Genomic DNA, 15,525 nt, shown 5'->3' on the forward strand with positions numbered 1-15,525 from the left:
CCTCTCCTGGAGGTCCACCAGGCCAGTCAGGTTTTCAGGATAGCCCCAATTAATATGCATGAGAGAGATCTGCATATAATGGAGGTGTCAGGCATGCAAATCTGCTCCATGCATATTCATTAGGGTTATCCTGAAAACCCGACTGGCCTGGTGGTCCTCCAGGACAGGGTTGGGAACCACTGATCTACATGCCTACAATTAGACACACCCTGTTATGTCATATCAACAACAGGAACTAATGTGCACCTAAATGAGGCACTGTAGCGCATAACTTACAGGGTTCACAGTCATAAGCGCGCCGGACAAACGGGCGCCGACAAATTAGAGCAGATAATTGAGCGCAAGACAGCAGCGCACCGCACAAAAACCTTATTTGAAAGGGCTCCGACGGGGGTGTGTTTACTGAATAGTGTTCGCGCTGCCGTTGGGGGTGGGGTTTGGGGGTTTGTAGTACCCCTCCCCCATTATAGAGGAAACTTAACTTTTTCCCTATTTTTTCTGTATAATGTGGGGGGTTACACCCCCCCCACCATCCCCCAACACGGCAGTGCGAACAGTATTCAGTAAAGTGGGGGGGTTCCCCCTCACACCCCCGTCGTAGCCCTTTAAAATAAGGTTTTTGTGTGGCGCACTGATGTCTTGCGCTCAATTGTCCGCTCTAATTTGTCGGCGCCCGTGTGTCCATCGCGCTTATGACTGTCACCACTTACAACATTCTGTAAGTAAGAGTTCTGTCCATGCTCCTCACATATGTACGAACCTTGCATTTACACACTAACACCTGGATCTGGAAACTGGAACAAGTGAGGGGATTCAATCTGCAGATGACGCTAAACTTCAAAGTTGTTAAAAACACATGCAGACTGTGCAAAATTGCAGGAAGACCTTAAGACATTGGAAGGCTGGGCATCCAAATGGCAAATGCAATTTAATATGAGCAAACGCAATGTGACACACATTGGGAAGAATACGAGGGGCCGCTGGAAAGATCTCAGCCCAACCAACAAAGTGGGAGCAGACTCCATCAAGGGCTATAAGTCCAGCGATCTTCCACTTTTTTTCTTTCTGTATTTTTCCGATGGAATGAAAAAAGTGGAAAATCACAGGACTAAGGGGTCCTTTTATCAAGGAATACCGCGGAATACCACGCGTTAAACCGCCTGCTGCCTAATGCCTCCATTGACGAGGCGTTAGATTTTTGGCTTGCCGCGGGGGTTAGCGCTTGATGAAATGTCCGACGCGCTAACCCCGCTAGCGCACCTTGATAAAAGGAGCCCTAAGTGGATAGCCCTCGATGGAGATTGTTCCAACTTTGTTGGTTGGGCCGAGAACTTTTCAGCAGCCCCTTGTAGTGCAAATCATAGTTACCAGATGCTAGGAATCACTTTAGGAGTCAGGGCCCAAGAAAAATATGTGTTATTTCAGACAATACTCTGAACCCTTCTACCCAATGTGCAGAGGCAACCAAGAAAGCAAACAAGTTGCTAGGAATTCTTAGAAAAGGGATGGTAAATAAGATTAAGAATATTATGATGGTAAGAGACGCCAAAAAAGTCTATGAAGAGAAGATAGCGAAAGAAGCCAAAAACTTTAAGCCCTTTTTTAGATATATAAAAGGAAAGAAACCAGCAAGAGAGGCAGTGGGCCCTCTCGACGACCAAGGAAGGAAAGGGTCAATTAAAGAAGACAAACAGGTTGCCGATAGGTTAAATTCATTTTTTGCCTCTGTCTTCACAAATGAGGACACTGCAACAATGCCAGAAACAGGGAGGATATTCACCGGAGGCATAGAGGAAAGCCTCGCAACAGTAAATGTGGAGTTGGACATGATATACTTTCAAATTGACAAACTAAAGAATGACAAATCCCCTGGACCGGACGGAATTCACCCGAGAGTATTAAAGGAACTTAAGGTGGAAATTGGGGAACTATTACAATCCTTAGCTAACATGTCAATTAGAACCGGGCAAATACCAGATGACTGGAAGATAGCAAATGTCATCCCAATTTTCAAGAAAGGATCAAGAGGTGAACCGGGAAACTACAGACCTGTGAGTCTCACATCGGTCCCTGGGAAGATAATTGAATCAATAATTAAAGATAACATTGTACAACATCTGGATGATCACAACCTAATAAGAGCTAGTCAACACGGCTTCAGGAAAGGGAAGTCATGTTTGACAAATTTACTTCAATGCTTTTACACCTCAGCAGCAGCGGAACTATCCGCAACTACCAAGAGCACACAGACCCGATCCAGCCAAGAGTGTGAGCTCCACCTCCTCCTGCAGTCCACTAGGAAGATCAACTGTTTTTTACACCTAAGCAGCAACAGGACCAGCCACCACTACCGAGAGCCCTTTGCCCTGATCCAGCCAAACAAGTAAGCTCTTCCCCCAGCATTCCGTTGGAAAAATCAATATGCTTGCTTTTAAATATTATCAGAAGTAGGAGATCAACTGCTTTTACACCTAAGCAGCCTATAATAGGAGCCCTTGCCCCGATCCAACCAGGCATGTGAGCTCCTCCCCCTATATCCCGTTTAAGAGATCAATCTACCTGCTTTAAATATCAGCAGCAGTAGAAAAACAACTGCTTTTACATACAAGCAGCAGCGAGACCTACCACAACCACCAAGAGCCCACAGACCCGATCCTGCCAGGAGTGTGAACTCCTCCCCCTGCAGTCCATTGGAGAGATCAATCTGCCTGCTTTTAAATATCAGCAGCATTGGAGATCAACTGCTTTTACACCTAAGCAGCAACGAGACCAGCCACAACCACCGAGAGCACACAGACCCGATCCTACCAAGAGTGTGAACTCTTCCCCCCATGCAATCCGCTAAGAAGATCGACTGTCGGCTCCGGGCGGCTTTCCCGCAGAGGAGAGAATCCTGCATTCACCGTGGGCCTCATCTGGGGCAGCCTCCTTGGAGCGGCTGGGGCACGGGCAGTGTGTCTGGGAGGGAATGCATGGATGGGAGAACATCGCAGGGGAGGAGACATAGGCATCCTGGGACTGTCTGCCAAGTCTCTTCCCTGAAGAAGCCCTTTCTGGAAACGTCAATCGCTCCTCCTAAACTTACTTGCTCCACTTCATCACTGACGCTGAAACCGTGGATTGAAGACAAAGTTTTATTTTATTTTTCTTTCCAGCTTATGATTTATCTTTAATCTTATCTATTGTTTTGCCTTTTGTCTTTGTTTTGTTCTATTTCTATCATTTAAATTTCTCCAGAATTCTACTATTCAACGGCTCCCCCTTCTGCTTCTATTCCTTTCTCTCCTCTCTTCTACCTTCCAAAGTATTTAGATCAATGCTGTCTTGTTAAAATGTTTATTTTATTTTTCCTCTAACTCTACTTTTCACTTCTCTATTACCCTCCAGGTACTTTAGTTAGATTGTGAGCCTTCGGGACAGTAAGGGAATTTTTCAAGTACCTTTCTTATTTCTAATCTTAATGTATATTTTCTGTAAACCGCTTAGAACCTAACGGATGTAGCGGTATATAAGAAATAAATTACATTACATTACATTCTTTGAGAAGGTGAACAAACACATGGATAGTGGACATCCAGTGGACATAATTTACTTGGACTTCCAGAAAGCATTTGACAAGGTCCCGCACGCAAGGCTTATGAGTAAATTACTAAGTCATGGAATAGGAGGAGAAGTGCACAGATGGATCGGCAAATGGTTAGAGAACAGAAGGCAGAGAGTAAGCATAAATGGGAAATTCTCGGACTGGGAGAAGGTGACTAGCGGCGTGCCCCAGGGCTCTGTTCTTGGGCCCATCTTATTCAATATTTTTATAAATGACCTGGAAGAGGAGACAACATGCAATATAATCAAGTTTGCAGATGATACAAAACTATGTCGGGTGGTTGGCTCTCAAAGGGACTGCGAGGATCTTCAGAAGGATCTGAACCAGCTGGAAAAGTGGGCGATAAAGTGGCAGATGAATTTTAACGCTGACAAATGCAAGGTAATGCATCTGGGAAAGAAAAACAAAGAACATGAATATAGGATATTGGGTGTGACATTAGCCAAATGCGAACAAGAAAGGGATTTGGGGGTACTGATAGAACCCTAAAACCATCGGCTCAATGTGCGGCGGCGGCGAGGAAAGCAAACAGGATGTTGGGCATGATTAAGAAGGGGATCACGAGTAGATCGGAAGACGTCATAATGCCACTTTACAGAGCAATGGTCAGACCACACTTAGAATACTGTGTCCAACACTGGTCCCCATACCTTAAGAAGGATATAACTCTGCTGGAGAATGTGCAGAGGCGAGCCACAAAACTTGTCAGAGGTATGGAGAATTTGAGCTACAAAGAACGCCTCAGAAAACTGGGACTGTTTACCCTCAAAAAGAGAAGACTGCGAGGAGATTTGATAGAAACTTTTAAAATATTAAAAGGATTTGATAAAATTGACCAGGAAGCAGCTTTACTGACATTTTCAGATGTGACACGGACAAGAGGTCATAGCTTGAAACTGAGCGGCAACAGGTTCAGGACAAATGTAGGAAAGTTCTGTTTCACACAACGAGTGGTGGGTGCTTGGAATGCTCTCCCGGAGGAGGTTGTGGCAGAGACTACTGTTCTGGGTTTCAAGCGCAAGTTGGATTCACACCTTCTTGCAAATCACGTCGGGGGATACGGGAAATCTGGGTCTTCAATAAGGAGCACCTAACTGGGCCTCCGCGTGTGCGGATTGCCGGACTAGATGGACCTAGGTCTGACCTAGGTCTGATCCGGCGAAGGCATTTCTTATGTTCTTATGTTCTTTGTATCACTCCATTGTACAACCTCAGCTTGAGTATTTCATTCAGTTCTGATTGCTGTACCTCAAAAAAGATATAACAGAATTAGAAAAGGTTCAAAGAAGAGCGACCAAGATGATAAAGAGGATGGAACTCCTCTCGTATAAGGAAAGCCTAAAGAGGTTAGGGTTCTTCAGCTTGGAAAAGAGAGGGAGAGGGATGAGGGGAGATATGATTGAAGTCTACAAAAATAACACAACACCAGCTCCTCCATGAATAAAATACCAGCAAACCAACAACGGAGTGGACAGCAGGCAAAAGTGACTTGGTTGTTATTCACTTCTAGTCACTTTGCCTGCCATCCACTCCATTGTTGGCTTGCTGAAGTCTACAGAATCCTGAGTGGTGTAGAATGTGTACAAGTGAATCAATTTTTAACTCCATGAAAATTTACAAATACTAGGGGGCAATCGGTGAAGTTACAGGGAAATACTGTACTTTTAAAACCTATAGGAGGAAATATTTTTTTCATTCAAAGAACCGTTGTGCTCTGGAACTGGTTGCCAGTGGATGTGGTAACAGCAGTTAAAGTAGATGGTTCTAAAAAAAGGTTTAGACAAGTTCCTGGAGGAAAAGTCCATAGTCTGCTATTGAGACAGACATGAGAGAAGCTAGTGCTTGCCCTGGAATTTCTAGCATGGAATGCTGCTACTCTGGGTTTCTGCCAGGTACTTGTGACTTTGATTGGCCACTGTGGAAACAAGATACTGAGCCCAGAAAAACCACTGATCTGACCCAATATGGCTATTCTTATGTTATCTTATGTGTGCAAATCTCCGATGTGCATGCAAGCTAATAAGTCATTAACAATCAATTATTGATAATTGGCAATAATTTGGACTTACATGCAGATTTGCATATGTGCTGTTCTAGTGCATACCCATAAGGGGCGTGGCCATGGGAGGGGTATGGACGGGTCAGGGATGTTTCAGAAATTTCAATTGAGTATTATAGCAATCTTTATACCGGAATTTACACCAAGTTTCAACAAGTGTTAAGTCCTCACACCCAAATCTGGGTGTGGGAATCTGTTCTCTAAGGATTTTTATGGAATAGCGCTTGGTGTGAATTTTTACTGCTAATTTTGAGCACTGTTTACTGAATGTGGCCCTAAGCACACCTCATTTATAGAATAGCACTGAGCACAAACAATAACACTTATTACAAGCATAAATGTAAGTTCCAGGTGACAGCATTTACTTGGATAGCCAATGCTAGAGCTCAAATATTGCTGACTGCCATGGACTGAATATTATGACTTATGCAAATGGTGTTTACACTTAAGCACTAAAGTTGATATAGAATGAGGGAGATAATGTGTTAGCAGTATATATATTTATGCATATGTACTAGGGCGATTTTTATAATCATCTATTTTCAGCATGCAAAAAAAAAAAAAAAAGCTGCTAAAATTACTCCTTAAAAGGATAAGGTAAAACAGAAAGAAATAATTTACCAAATAGTAATAACAGCAGTAAAATAAATTGACAGTGTACAGAGAGAACAATAACCACAATTCCCAGATATTTTTACTGGTCACATTTCTTGCGTGGTAGCAGAATACAAGTTATGTTGCTGCTGGTTCTCCTAATATAGAGTTGTGGCTCAAGAGATGGGCTCCTTGTCTCTTTAAATGCCACCAGAGCCCCCTCCTCTTCTGTAGGCTGGCGTGAAGATGTACTGGTCCAGTTTTTCCTCCCTTCTCCGATGCTGCTGCTCCCCCTTCCCTCCCTGCTGCTGCCACCGCTCCTCCCCCTGCTGCTGCAGCCTTTGCTGGGATCTCTGCTGCACAGCAGCCTGGCTGGGCTGGGTGCAAGATAAGATGCTCTTAATGCCATGTGCTGGCCCAGCGCTGCAGCCACCCCTCAGGCAGGCAGCAGCGGCCGGAGCTGTGGCAGTGCCAGTGTCGATATAATAGCACTCCAACCAGTGGATTTATAGAGAGGAGACCACAGCCTGCTCACCAGAGAGCAAACAAGGGGGCTTCCTTCCCTCCCTATCCTCATCTTTTTCTTGATCTGTCCTTCTCTCTCAAGTCTTCCTCTTCATTCGCTCTTTCCCCCGTTCTGTGTCCACCTCTCTAAACCCCCCTTTGCCTATCTTTTTCCATCTTTGGCCCTCCCCTCTCCCCTTCTGTCTTCATCCACCCCTCGCTCCCATTTACCTCTCTTTTTGTCCGTCCATCTATCATTCCGCTTTCCATCTCCCATCCTTTTTTCTGTCTTCCCCTCCCGCCTTCTCTGTCTCACCCTATTCCTTCGCTTTCCATATCTCTGTTCCTTTCCTCTTTCGGTTCCAGCACTAGCTGTATCCTTTCTGCATTTTTCCTCCTTTTGTTCCCCGCCAGCGGGCTGAGACAGGCATCTCTCCCTTCCTCCCCTCCCTCTCGTTCCTTGGCACCTGCGCCTCCTCCTGCAGAGATGGTCAATGCCTGGGTAGCAGGGAGCATCTTCTTCCCGGGACTCTTCCTTGTGTCTAAGAAGTGCCTGAGGCTGCTTCTGGTGCAGTGGCAGGAGGCTGATGCAGTCATTGTCTCCGCCAGGTAAGAAAAATGCAAAGAAAAAAAAAAGAACAGCAGCAGTTTCAGCGACTCTAGTGGGAACTAACTGTGTATGCCACCCTGTGCATGTGTGCACCCTTATGTGAGCTAAAGAGGCTGTGTGTTCCTCTGTAATATGCATGCTTCTTTATCTGTGTATGTCATTGTTTGTAACATGCTATGTGTGTGTTTGGGTAGGTATGTGAGGGTGCATCAGTTTTCTCTCTACTGTGCCGTGTATCAGTGTCCCTGAGGCTATTGAATATGACTGGCCCTGTATTTTTTCATGTGCACAGTTCTGCTTTCATGCATAAGCGTGTGTGCACATAAGTGTGTCACTATGTGTGTTTGTGGGAATTAGGTCACACGCTGCAGCCTCCTCAGTGTACTACTGCTGTGTGTCTGCATGTGCATTTGTAAGTGCTGTATCTGTGAACCTGCACCTTTTTGTGGTGGTGTGCATCTGGTTATGGGCATGTGTGTATGAAGGGAAGCTACTCGACCCCTTTTACTTATGCACACAGGCCACCACCCCCATCAACTGCCCCTGCTGCTGTGGTTTCAGCTCTGGAATGGACAGGCTGCAGGAAACAATAGAAAGCCTGCAAGGCCCAAGGGATCAGATAATGGCAATAAGGGAAGGGGGTTGCTAAATCAAATGTCCTTCCCCAAACGGCCACACACCCCCCTTGAGCATAATCAACTAGGTATCATATGTGTGTTCCAGGAAGGCAGGTTTGTGTGTGTCAAAGAGGGTGACCATGGATCCGTTTTTATAAAATGGAAGGTGTCAGAGGGTCTGTCTCCTGCTGCAGGGTGGGGGTAATAACCGATGGCCATGGCTAAAGCACCCCTCTCAAACTAGGACAAGGAGAGATCAAGAGGTTGCTGCCCCCGGAGACAATAGGGGTCAGATTGGATTTGTTTTGCCTGGGAATGAGGAGAAGGTATAAGAAGTTAAGAGATAAGATATCTCTAAAGAGGATTAGTGTCAGACAGATGAACATCCTACAGTGATTTCAGAATAAGGAAGACACCTCTCCCAGAACTGTGCTGCTTCTCTAGTATAACACTGGATGTGAGCCAGGCTGAGGGGCACTTGTTTCTTACTGTTCGTTAATAAATGCTCTAATGCGTTTCTAAATCATTCTTCTGATGTTGATTGTGTGGGGGGGTGAGGGGGGTTAGCTCTGTTTCTCCACCCAGTTGCTAATCACATGATGCTGTAGCTGTAGTGTTGCCAAGGGACTCAATTTCAAGAATGAGACTTTTGACTGGTCCTGCTTTAGAATTTGCATCCCAGTGCATTGTGGTGTTTGTGGTCCCTGCTCAGAGGTGTAACTGGATATCTTCGCATCTACCATTTGACACACAAGCTCTTCACCCCATCAGGTCATTGGTTTTCATGCTTCTTTTCCTCTCTCCTTATTTCCCCCACTGACAATGTAGGCAATTGCCTAAGGTGCCAGATCTCAAATGTGCCATGTGGTCCTGCCACAAATACCAGTCTACAGCTCAGTGCACAATGACAGAGATCCAGGCAGCAGTGGACCCATAATAGAAAGCACAGGCTCTGCCACCTTTATTAGCAACAGGCATAACAGGTAGCCCATATAGGAATAGGGGACAGGGGACAGTTGTCAATTAGCTCCAAGTCTGCTAGGTTGACCCAGTCCTGGTTTTATCCTGTTACAGGCAGAGACTTGTAGACTTGCTTATTAGAGGAAATGCAACAGGGAAATCTGAATGTCAGGTCTGTGCCTGCTATAGTGTATACTCAGAACTGGAAAAATTTGTTGGGCAAATATGGAACCAAATGCCAACCCTAGGTGACAAGATCATCACAGGACCTTAAGTGGGTGACTGGCTCATAAGCTCTACACTGACCTTTTTTGTTGTTGTTGTTGCTACTGTTGGAACCTGGAGGAAGGGAGTGAGGTAGTAGAGGGTTGGGATCCAGAGGGGGGCTATTGGGGGGGGGGAGGTGAAATCTGGGGATTCAATATACTGCCTTTCTGTGGTACAGTGGTTTACATATATTAAATACTATAAACATATTTTCTCTGTCCTTAGTGGGTTCACAATCTAAGAACTGTCTATCTACCCCTTCCCATAGCTAACTGTTGTTACCTCGCTGTCCTTACAGCACCTCTTGTTGTATACCATATTGAACTGAAAAGGTATGACAGGATATAAATAGTGCTATTATTATTATTATTTGTAATTGGGGCAATAGAGGGTTAAGTGACTTGTCCAAGGTCACAAGAAGCCACAGTGGGAATTGAACCCACTTCCTCAGGCTTTCAGCCCCCTACTCTCCAGTTCTTGGGAAGGACCCCATCCCCCACCCAGTGCTGCTTTAGACATCACAGCATCACCCTGTCCTGTCCACAATTTGCTTGAGTGGTATGTTATCAGTTGGTGGGGTAACCTTCCTTTTGATTACTTGTCTCCTTTTCAAAGTTGCTGTTGTGTATTGTATTGATTACTCTTTTTACCATAAATATTTTTTAAAATGTGGAGCCTGTAAACACATTCTGACGTATAAGTTTCAAGTTTGTATTAAAATTTGATAAATCGCCTATCTAATTTCTAAGCGATGTACAAAGCATAAAAGGTTTTTAACAAGCTACATAAAAACTCACAAAGACTTTACAACATATATGATTCAAGGGAAAAGAGGGAAGAAATACATTTTATGATAGGACAGAGAGACGTTTAAGGATAAAACAATATGGAAGGGGATTGGAAAGAGGACATCTGAAAGAAAAGTTAGCAAACCTGTCTATTAGTTAAGGTAAGTTGAAAGCATCTGAATAAGAAGGATTTTAGTTTGCTTTTGAATCGATCCTCTATTTTTTCTTCTCTAATATAAGGTTGGTAAATCATTCCATGTTTGGGGTGCTGTAACTGAACAGATGTCGAGGTGTTTTGTACTAATTATCTTTAATTTATAACATTTTATTGAAAGAATGAAATAAATATATAATAATATAATACAAAAAGATATTCATTACAATTAGATTCACAATTATAACTTTTCCATACATATTTCTATCATTCCTCCAAAATATATTTTCATATGACCTATTTCATTCCTCTATACACCCCCCTGTTCCCTTCCCCTACCCACAAGAACATAAGAATTGCCGTTGCTGGGTCAGACCAGTGGTCCATCCTGCCCAGCAGTCCGCTCACGCGGCAGCCTCCAGGTCAAAGACCAGTGCTCTAAATGAGTCCAGCCTCACCTGCGTATGTCCCAGTTTAGCAGGAACTTGTCCAGCTTAGTCTTGAAACCCTGGAGGGTGTTTTCCCCTACAACAGACTCCGGAAGAGCATTCCAGCTCTCCATCACTCTCTGGGTGAAGAAGAGCTGTCTTACATTTATACGAAATCTATCCCCTTTCAACTTTAGAGAGTGCCCTCTTATTCTCTCTACCTTGGAGAATGTGAACAGTTTGTCTTTATCTACTAAGTCTATTTCCTTCAATATTTGGAATGTTTCGATCATGTATCCTTTCAGTCTCCTCTTTTCAAGGGAGAAGAGGCTCAGTTTCTCCAATCTCTCACTGTACGGCAGTTCCTCCAGCCCCTTAACTATTTTAGTCACTCTTCTCTGGACCCTTTTGAGTAGTACCATGTCCTTCTTCATGTATGGTGACCAGTGCTGGTCGCAGTACTCCAGGTGAGGGCGCACCATGGCCTGGTACAGCGGCATGATAATCTTCTCCGATCTGTTCGTGATCCCCTTCTTTATCATTCCTAGCATTCTGTTCGCCCTTTTTGCTGCCGCAGCACATTGTGCAGACAGCTTCATTGACTTGTCAACCAGTACTCCCAAATCTCTTTCCTGGGAGGTCTCTCCAAGTACCGCCCTAGACATCCTGTATTCGTGCATGAGATTTTTGTTACTGACATGTATCACTTTGCACTTATCCACGTTGAACCTCATTTGCCATGTTGATGCCCATTTCTCGAGCTTGATTGTGTCACTTTGTAGATCTTCGCAATCCCCCTGCGTCTTCACTACTCTGAATAACTTTGTATCGTCCGCAAATTTAATCACCTCACTCGTCGTATCACTGTCCAGATCGTTTATAAAGATGTTGAAGAGCACGGGTCCAAGCACCAAGTCCTGCAGTACCCCGCTGATGACACTTTTCCAGTCCGAATATTGTCCATTTACCTCCACTCTCTGTTTCCTATTCTCCAACCAGTTTTTAATCCACATGAGTATTTCACCCTTGATTCCATGGCTTTCAATTTTATGAAGTAGTTGTTCATGTGGAACTTTGTCAAACACCTTCTGAAAATCCAGATATACAATGTTGACCGGGTCACCCTTGTCTATCCACCTGTTTACTCCCTCGAAGAAGTGCAGCAAGTTTGTCAGGCAAGATCTGCCTTTGCTGAAACCATGCTTACTGGTCCTCAATAAACCATGTCCACAAGGTGATCAATGATGTAGTCCTTTATCAGCATCTCTACCATCTTTCCTGGTACCGAGGTCAGATTCATCGGTCTGTAGTTTCCCAGATCTCCCCTCAAACCTTTTCTGAAGATCAGCATAACATTTGCCACCTTCCAGTCATCCAGAATCTTTCACGATTTGATTGACAGATTGGCTATTAGTTGAAGCAGTTTAGCTATAGTCCCTTTAAGTTCCTTGATGACCCTCAGGTGGATGTCATCTGGTCCCGGGGATTTATCACTCTTAAGCCTATCAATCTGCCTGCATACCTCTTTTAGTCTGGCCTTCAACCCTGTCAGTTTCCTATCTTCGTTTCCAGCATATAGTCTGATATGCTGTGTATATCCTCTTTGGTAAATACAGACCCCAAAAATGTGTTCAGTTTGTCTGTGATTTTTGTCCTCCTTTAGCACTCCCTTTATTCCATGGTCATCCAACGGTCCCACCGCTTCCTTCGTTGGTCGTTTCCCCTTAATATATCGAAAGAATGGCTTGAAGTTTTTTGCCTCCTTGGCTATTTTTTCCTCATAGTCTCTTTTGGCCTCTTTTACCGCCTTATGCCACCTGCATTGATGTTGTTTGTGCTTGGTCCAGTTTTCATCCATTTTTGACCTTTTTCCATTCCTTAATCTAAGTTTTCTTGTCTCTGATCGCTTCCTTCACCTCTACAATGAGCCACACCGGTTCTTTGTTCTTTTTCCTCTTGAATCCTTTTTTGATACGCGGTATATATAGATTTTGCGCCTCGATGACTGTGTCCTTAAAAAGAGACCAAGCTTGCTTTAGCATTTTTGCATTGCTTATCCTCTGCTCAGTCTTCTTCCCCACCATGAGTCTCATCCCTTCGTAATTCCCTTTTCGAAAGTTCAGCGCCGTGACCATCATTCTGGATCAATGTTTCTCCCCTGCATCCAGGTCGAAGTGGATCATGTTGTGATCGCTGCTTCCCAGCATCCCTTCTACTTCTACACCTTGTGCCGGTCCTTGTAGTCCATTTAGAATTAAGTCCAGAATTGCATTTCCTCTAGTATTTTCTTTTACAAGTTGTTCCAGGAAGCAATCGCCTACAGCATCCAGGAACTTGGTCTCCCTAGCGAAGCCGGAGGTGCCTAGGTTCCAGTCTATCCCCGGATAGTTGAAGTTATCCATGATAACTACGTTGCCTCCCTTGCAGTTGCATTTAATCTCGTCCATCATTTCTCCATCAGTTTCTTCAGACTGCTCTTTATTTCCAATTATAACATTGTAATGAAGGAATTAAGCAAATATACAATTAAAGTATTTCCATACAAATTACTATTATCCCCCCTATTCCCTCCCCTCCCCCGGAATATACTAATTATCTTTAAAGAAGGAATAGAAAGTAGTGATTGATCGGCTGATCTAAGTGAGCAAGCGGGCGCATAGGGAATCAGCAGTTTGTCTAAAAAGATTGGTACATTAGTTGTTTGAATTTTAAAAGATAGAAGGGCAATTTTATAAGTAATTCTGTAACTGCTTGGCAACCAGTGAGCCTTTATCAAGAGAGGGATTACGTGATCGAATTTCTGTGCTTTAGAGATGAGTTTAATAGCAGTGTTTTGAATAATCTGTAGATGTCTGATCTCCCTTTGTGTCGTACATGTATAGCTTGCAGTTACTGACGCTGGAGCCAAGACTGGCCTTAGCAAGTTTCTTCTCATATAAGAAAAACAAAGTGATTATGGAATTTCTGGTCACATGTATAGGAATATATATAGTTAAGATATTTTAGGTTTTTAATCACAACTGTCTATTAGTATTACAATTTTCAGATCTGTGACAATGCAATTTGACTTACCAAAAGATAATCTAAACTTATTTGATATCGTAATCTCAATTGCCCTGCAAATGGTTCTTGTCAAGTGGAAAAATGTGAACACTTTTGGTGGAATACCATATGCAGGGTCTGTAAATTTGAAATTAAATCTGCAGGAAAAAAAAATAACAGATATCAACAGTCTTGCAAATCTGGAATCATTGACACTCACATTCTATTTTATTCTATTTCATTATCTAATTCATCACATGTAATTTTCAGCAGTATTAATATCTTTTATAGCATCCTCTCTATTTTCCAATTCCATTATGATATGCTCTTTGTTATTTTTATTTTGTATTTATGAGGGGCCACTGAAAAGTTCTCAGCCCACCAAAAAGAGAGCCCAAGGAGGCCTCAGCGACGAGACAATCAAGGCACAACAAAGGAGTCACGAGGATGAGATTTCAATAATTCAGCCATGGGTGTAAAATTCAAAGTTCGCTTTGGACACCAGATATTTTCGTGATCGCTTCTAAATTTGACTTGTATTGAATGTATTGTATTGATAGAACTACCAGCCATTGAGTCTCTTGACAAAGGCATAGATGTCGAAACACTGTCAGTGTCGAGTCTTCGAGTCCTCGCAGTGCTACTATCAAAAAAGTGAACTTTGAACTTTACATTCGTGGCTGAATTATTGACGTCTCATCCTAACGACTCCTTTGTTGTGCCTTGAAGTTCTCAGCCCAATCATCAAAGTTGGTGAAGTCTCCATCAAGAGCCATACGGTCCCAACTTTGTTGGTTGGGCTGGGAACTTCAGCAGCCCCTCGTATGTTGTATTGTGTTTACTAGTTCAAAATCAATAAAGTGTTTGAATTCAAAAATATAAAAGAAGAACAAGGTGAATGGAGAAGGAACAGCAGTATAAAGGAGTTAACTGGAGCTCTTCTTCTTAGAAACAGTACCCAGGGCATTTTCCTTTCTCTGATTGCTCTGCTGTTCCTATTTCTACTATTTAAAATCTGCACTGCACTGCACATACCATAATATATCAGGACAGAGTATAAGTACGGTAGTTCCTGGACTAACCTCATATCTCCTTCATTAAACAAGGTCACTTGGCAGTTCTGCATCTGTGCTGCCCTTTTAAGGCTGTGTCAGCTTCAGAAACATCATACTATGGCTGCGCTGCGCTATGAGTCATAACGCACAGCTGAGAATGAGACTCTGGAATTGCAGTTTCCAATGCACTCAAATTCAGGATGGAGATTTTAGGTCAGCCTTGGATTTCTAACAGCCCCAACCTGGTGCATTATGAGACCTGTAGGACAAGGGTTACCATATGGCTCCAGAAAAAGGAGCACAGATTGAAACTTCTGGGTTTTACTTCCACCGAAAGCAATGAAATTAAGGAGGAGAAGTAAAACCCGGATGTTTCAATCCGTCCTCCTTTTTCTGGAGCCATATGGTAACCCTGTTAGGACTAACTTCAATAAGCTGACCCACCCTGCTTCAAAACCAAAAGTCTCCCCCATGGTAGGGTCACTTGGCAGCTCTGCAGTTTGGAGCAGTGACAATACAGAGACACCATGTAACCCAGTTCCAGGCTGAAGATTGTGGGTAGTCCTGGATTTCTAATCACCTTGTCATTGTGCATTATAGGACTGATTTTTATGAACAAAATTGGGCACTACAAATCCCACACTGCTTTGGAATGCAAGTCAGAATGAGGACTGGCCCAAAGTGTCCAGCCTGGAGCTGGGTACCTAGGCATCTCTGACAATGCTAAAAGGTAAAAACAGGAAGAAGAGTTTTCTATGAGGGAGACTTTTTGGCTTTTCCTGGATTTCTGTCAACCTCATCCTGGGGCATTATGGGATCTGCAGCACTGATTTCAATGGACTA

The 15,525-nt window shown here is 43.6% G+C and overlaps 1 protein-coding gene across 1 annotated transcript in view; it reads left to right on the forward strand.

The window, feature by feature from the left end:
• Positions 1-7,248: 7,248 nt before the first annotated feature.
• Positions 7,249-15,525, forward strand: part of TLCD3B (TLC domain containing 3B) — a 126,104-nt gene continuing 117,827 nt past the window's right edge. Inside the window, exon 1 of the mRNA XM_033946558.1 lies at positions 7,249-7,370. Within this exon, the coding sequence (XP_033802449.1) occupies positions 7,249-7,370 (122 nt within the window). The remainder of the gene's footprint in view (positions 7,371-15,525) is intronic.

This window comes from Geotrypetes seraphini, chromosome 5 (genome assembly GCF_902459505.1).
Source record: "Geotrypetes seraphini chromosome 5, aGeoSer1.1, whole genome shotgun sequence".
Taxonomy (NCBI): Eukaryota; Metazoa; Chordata; class Amphibia; order Gymnophiona; family Dermophiidae; genus Geotrypetes; species Geotrypetes seraphini.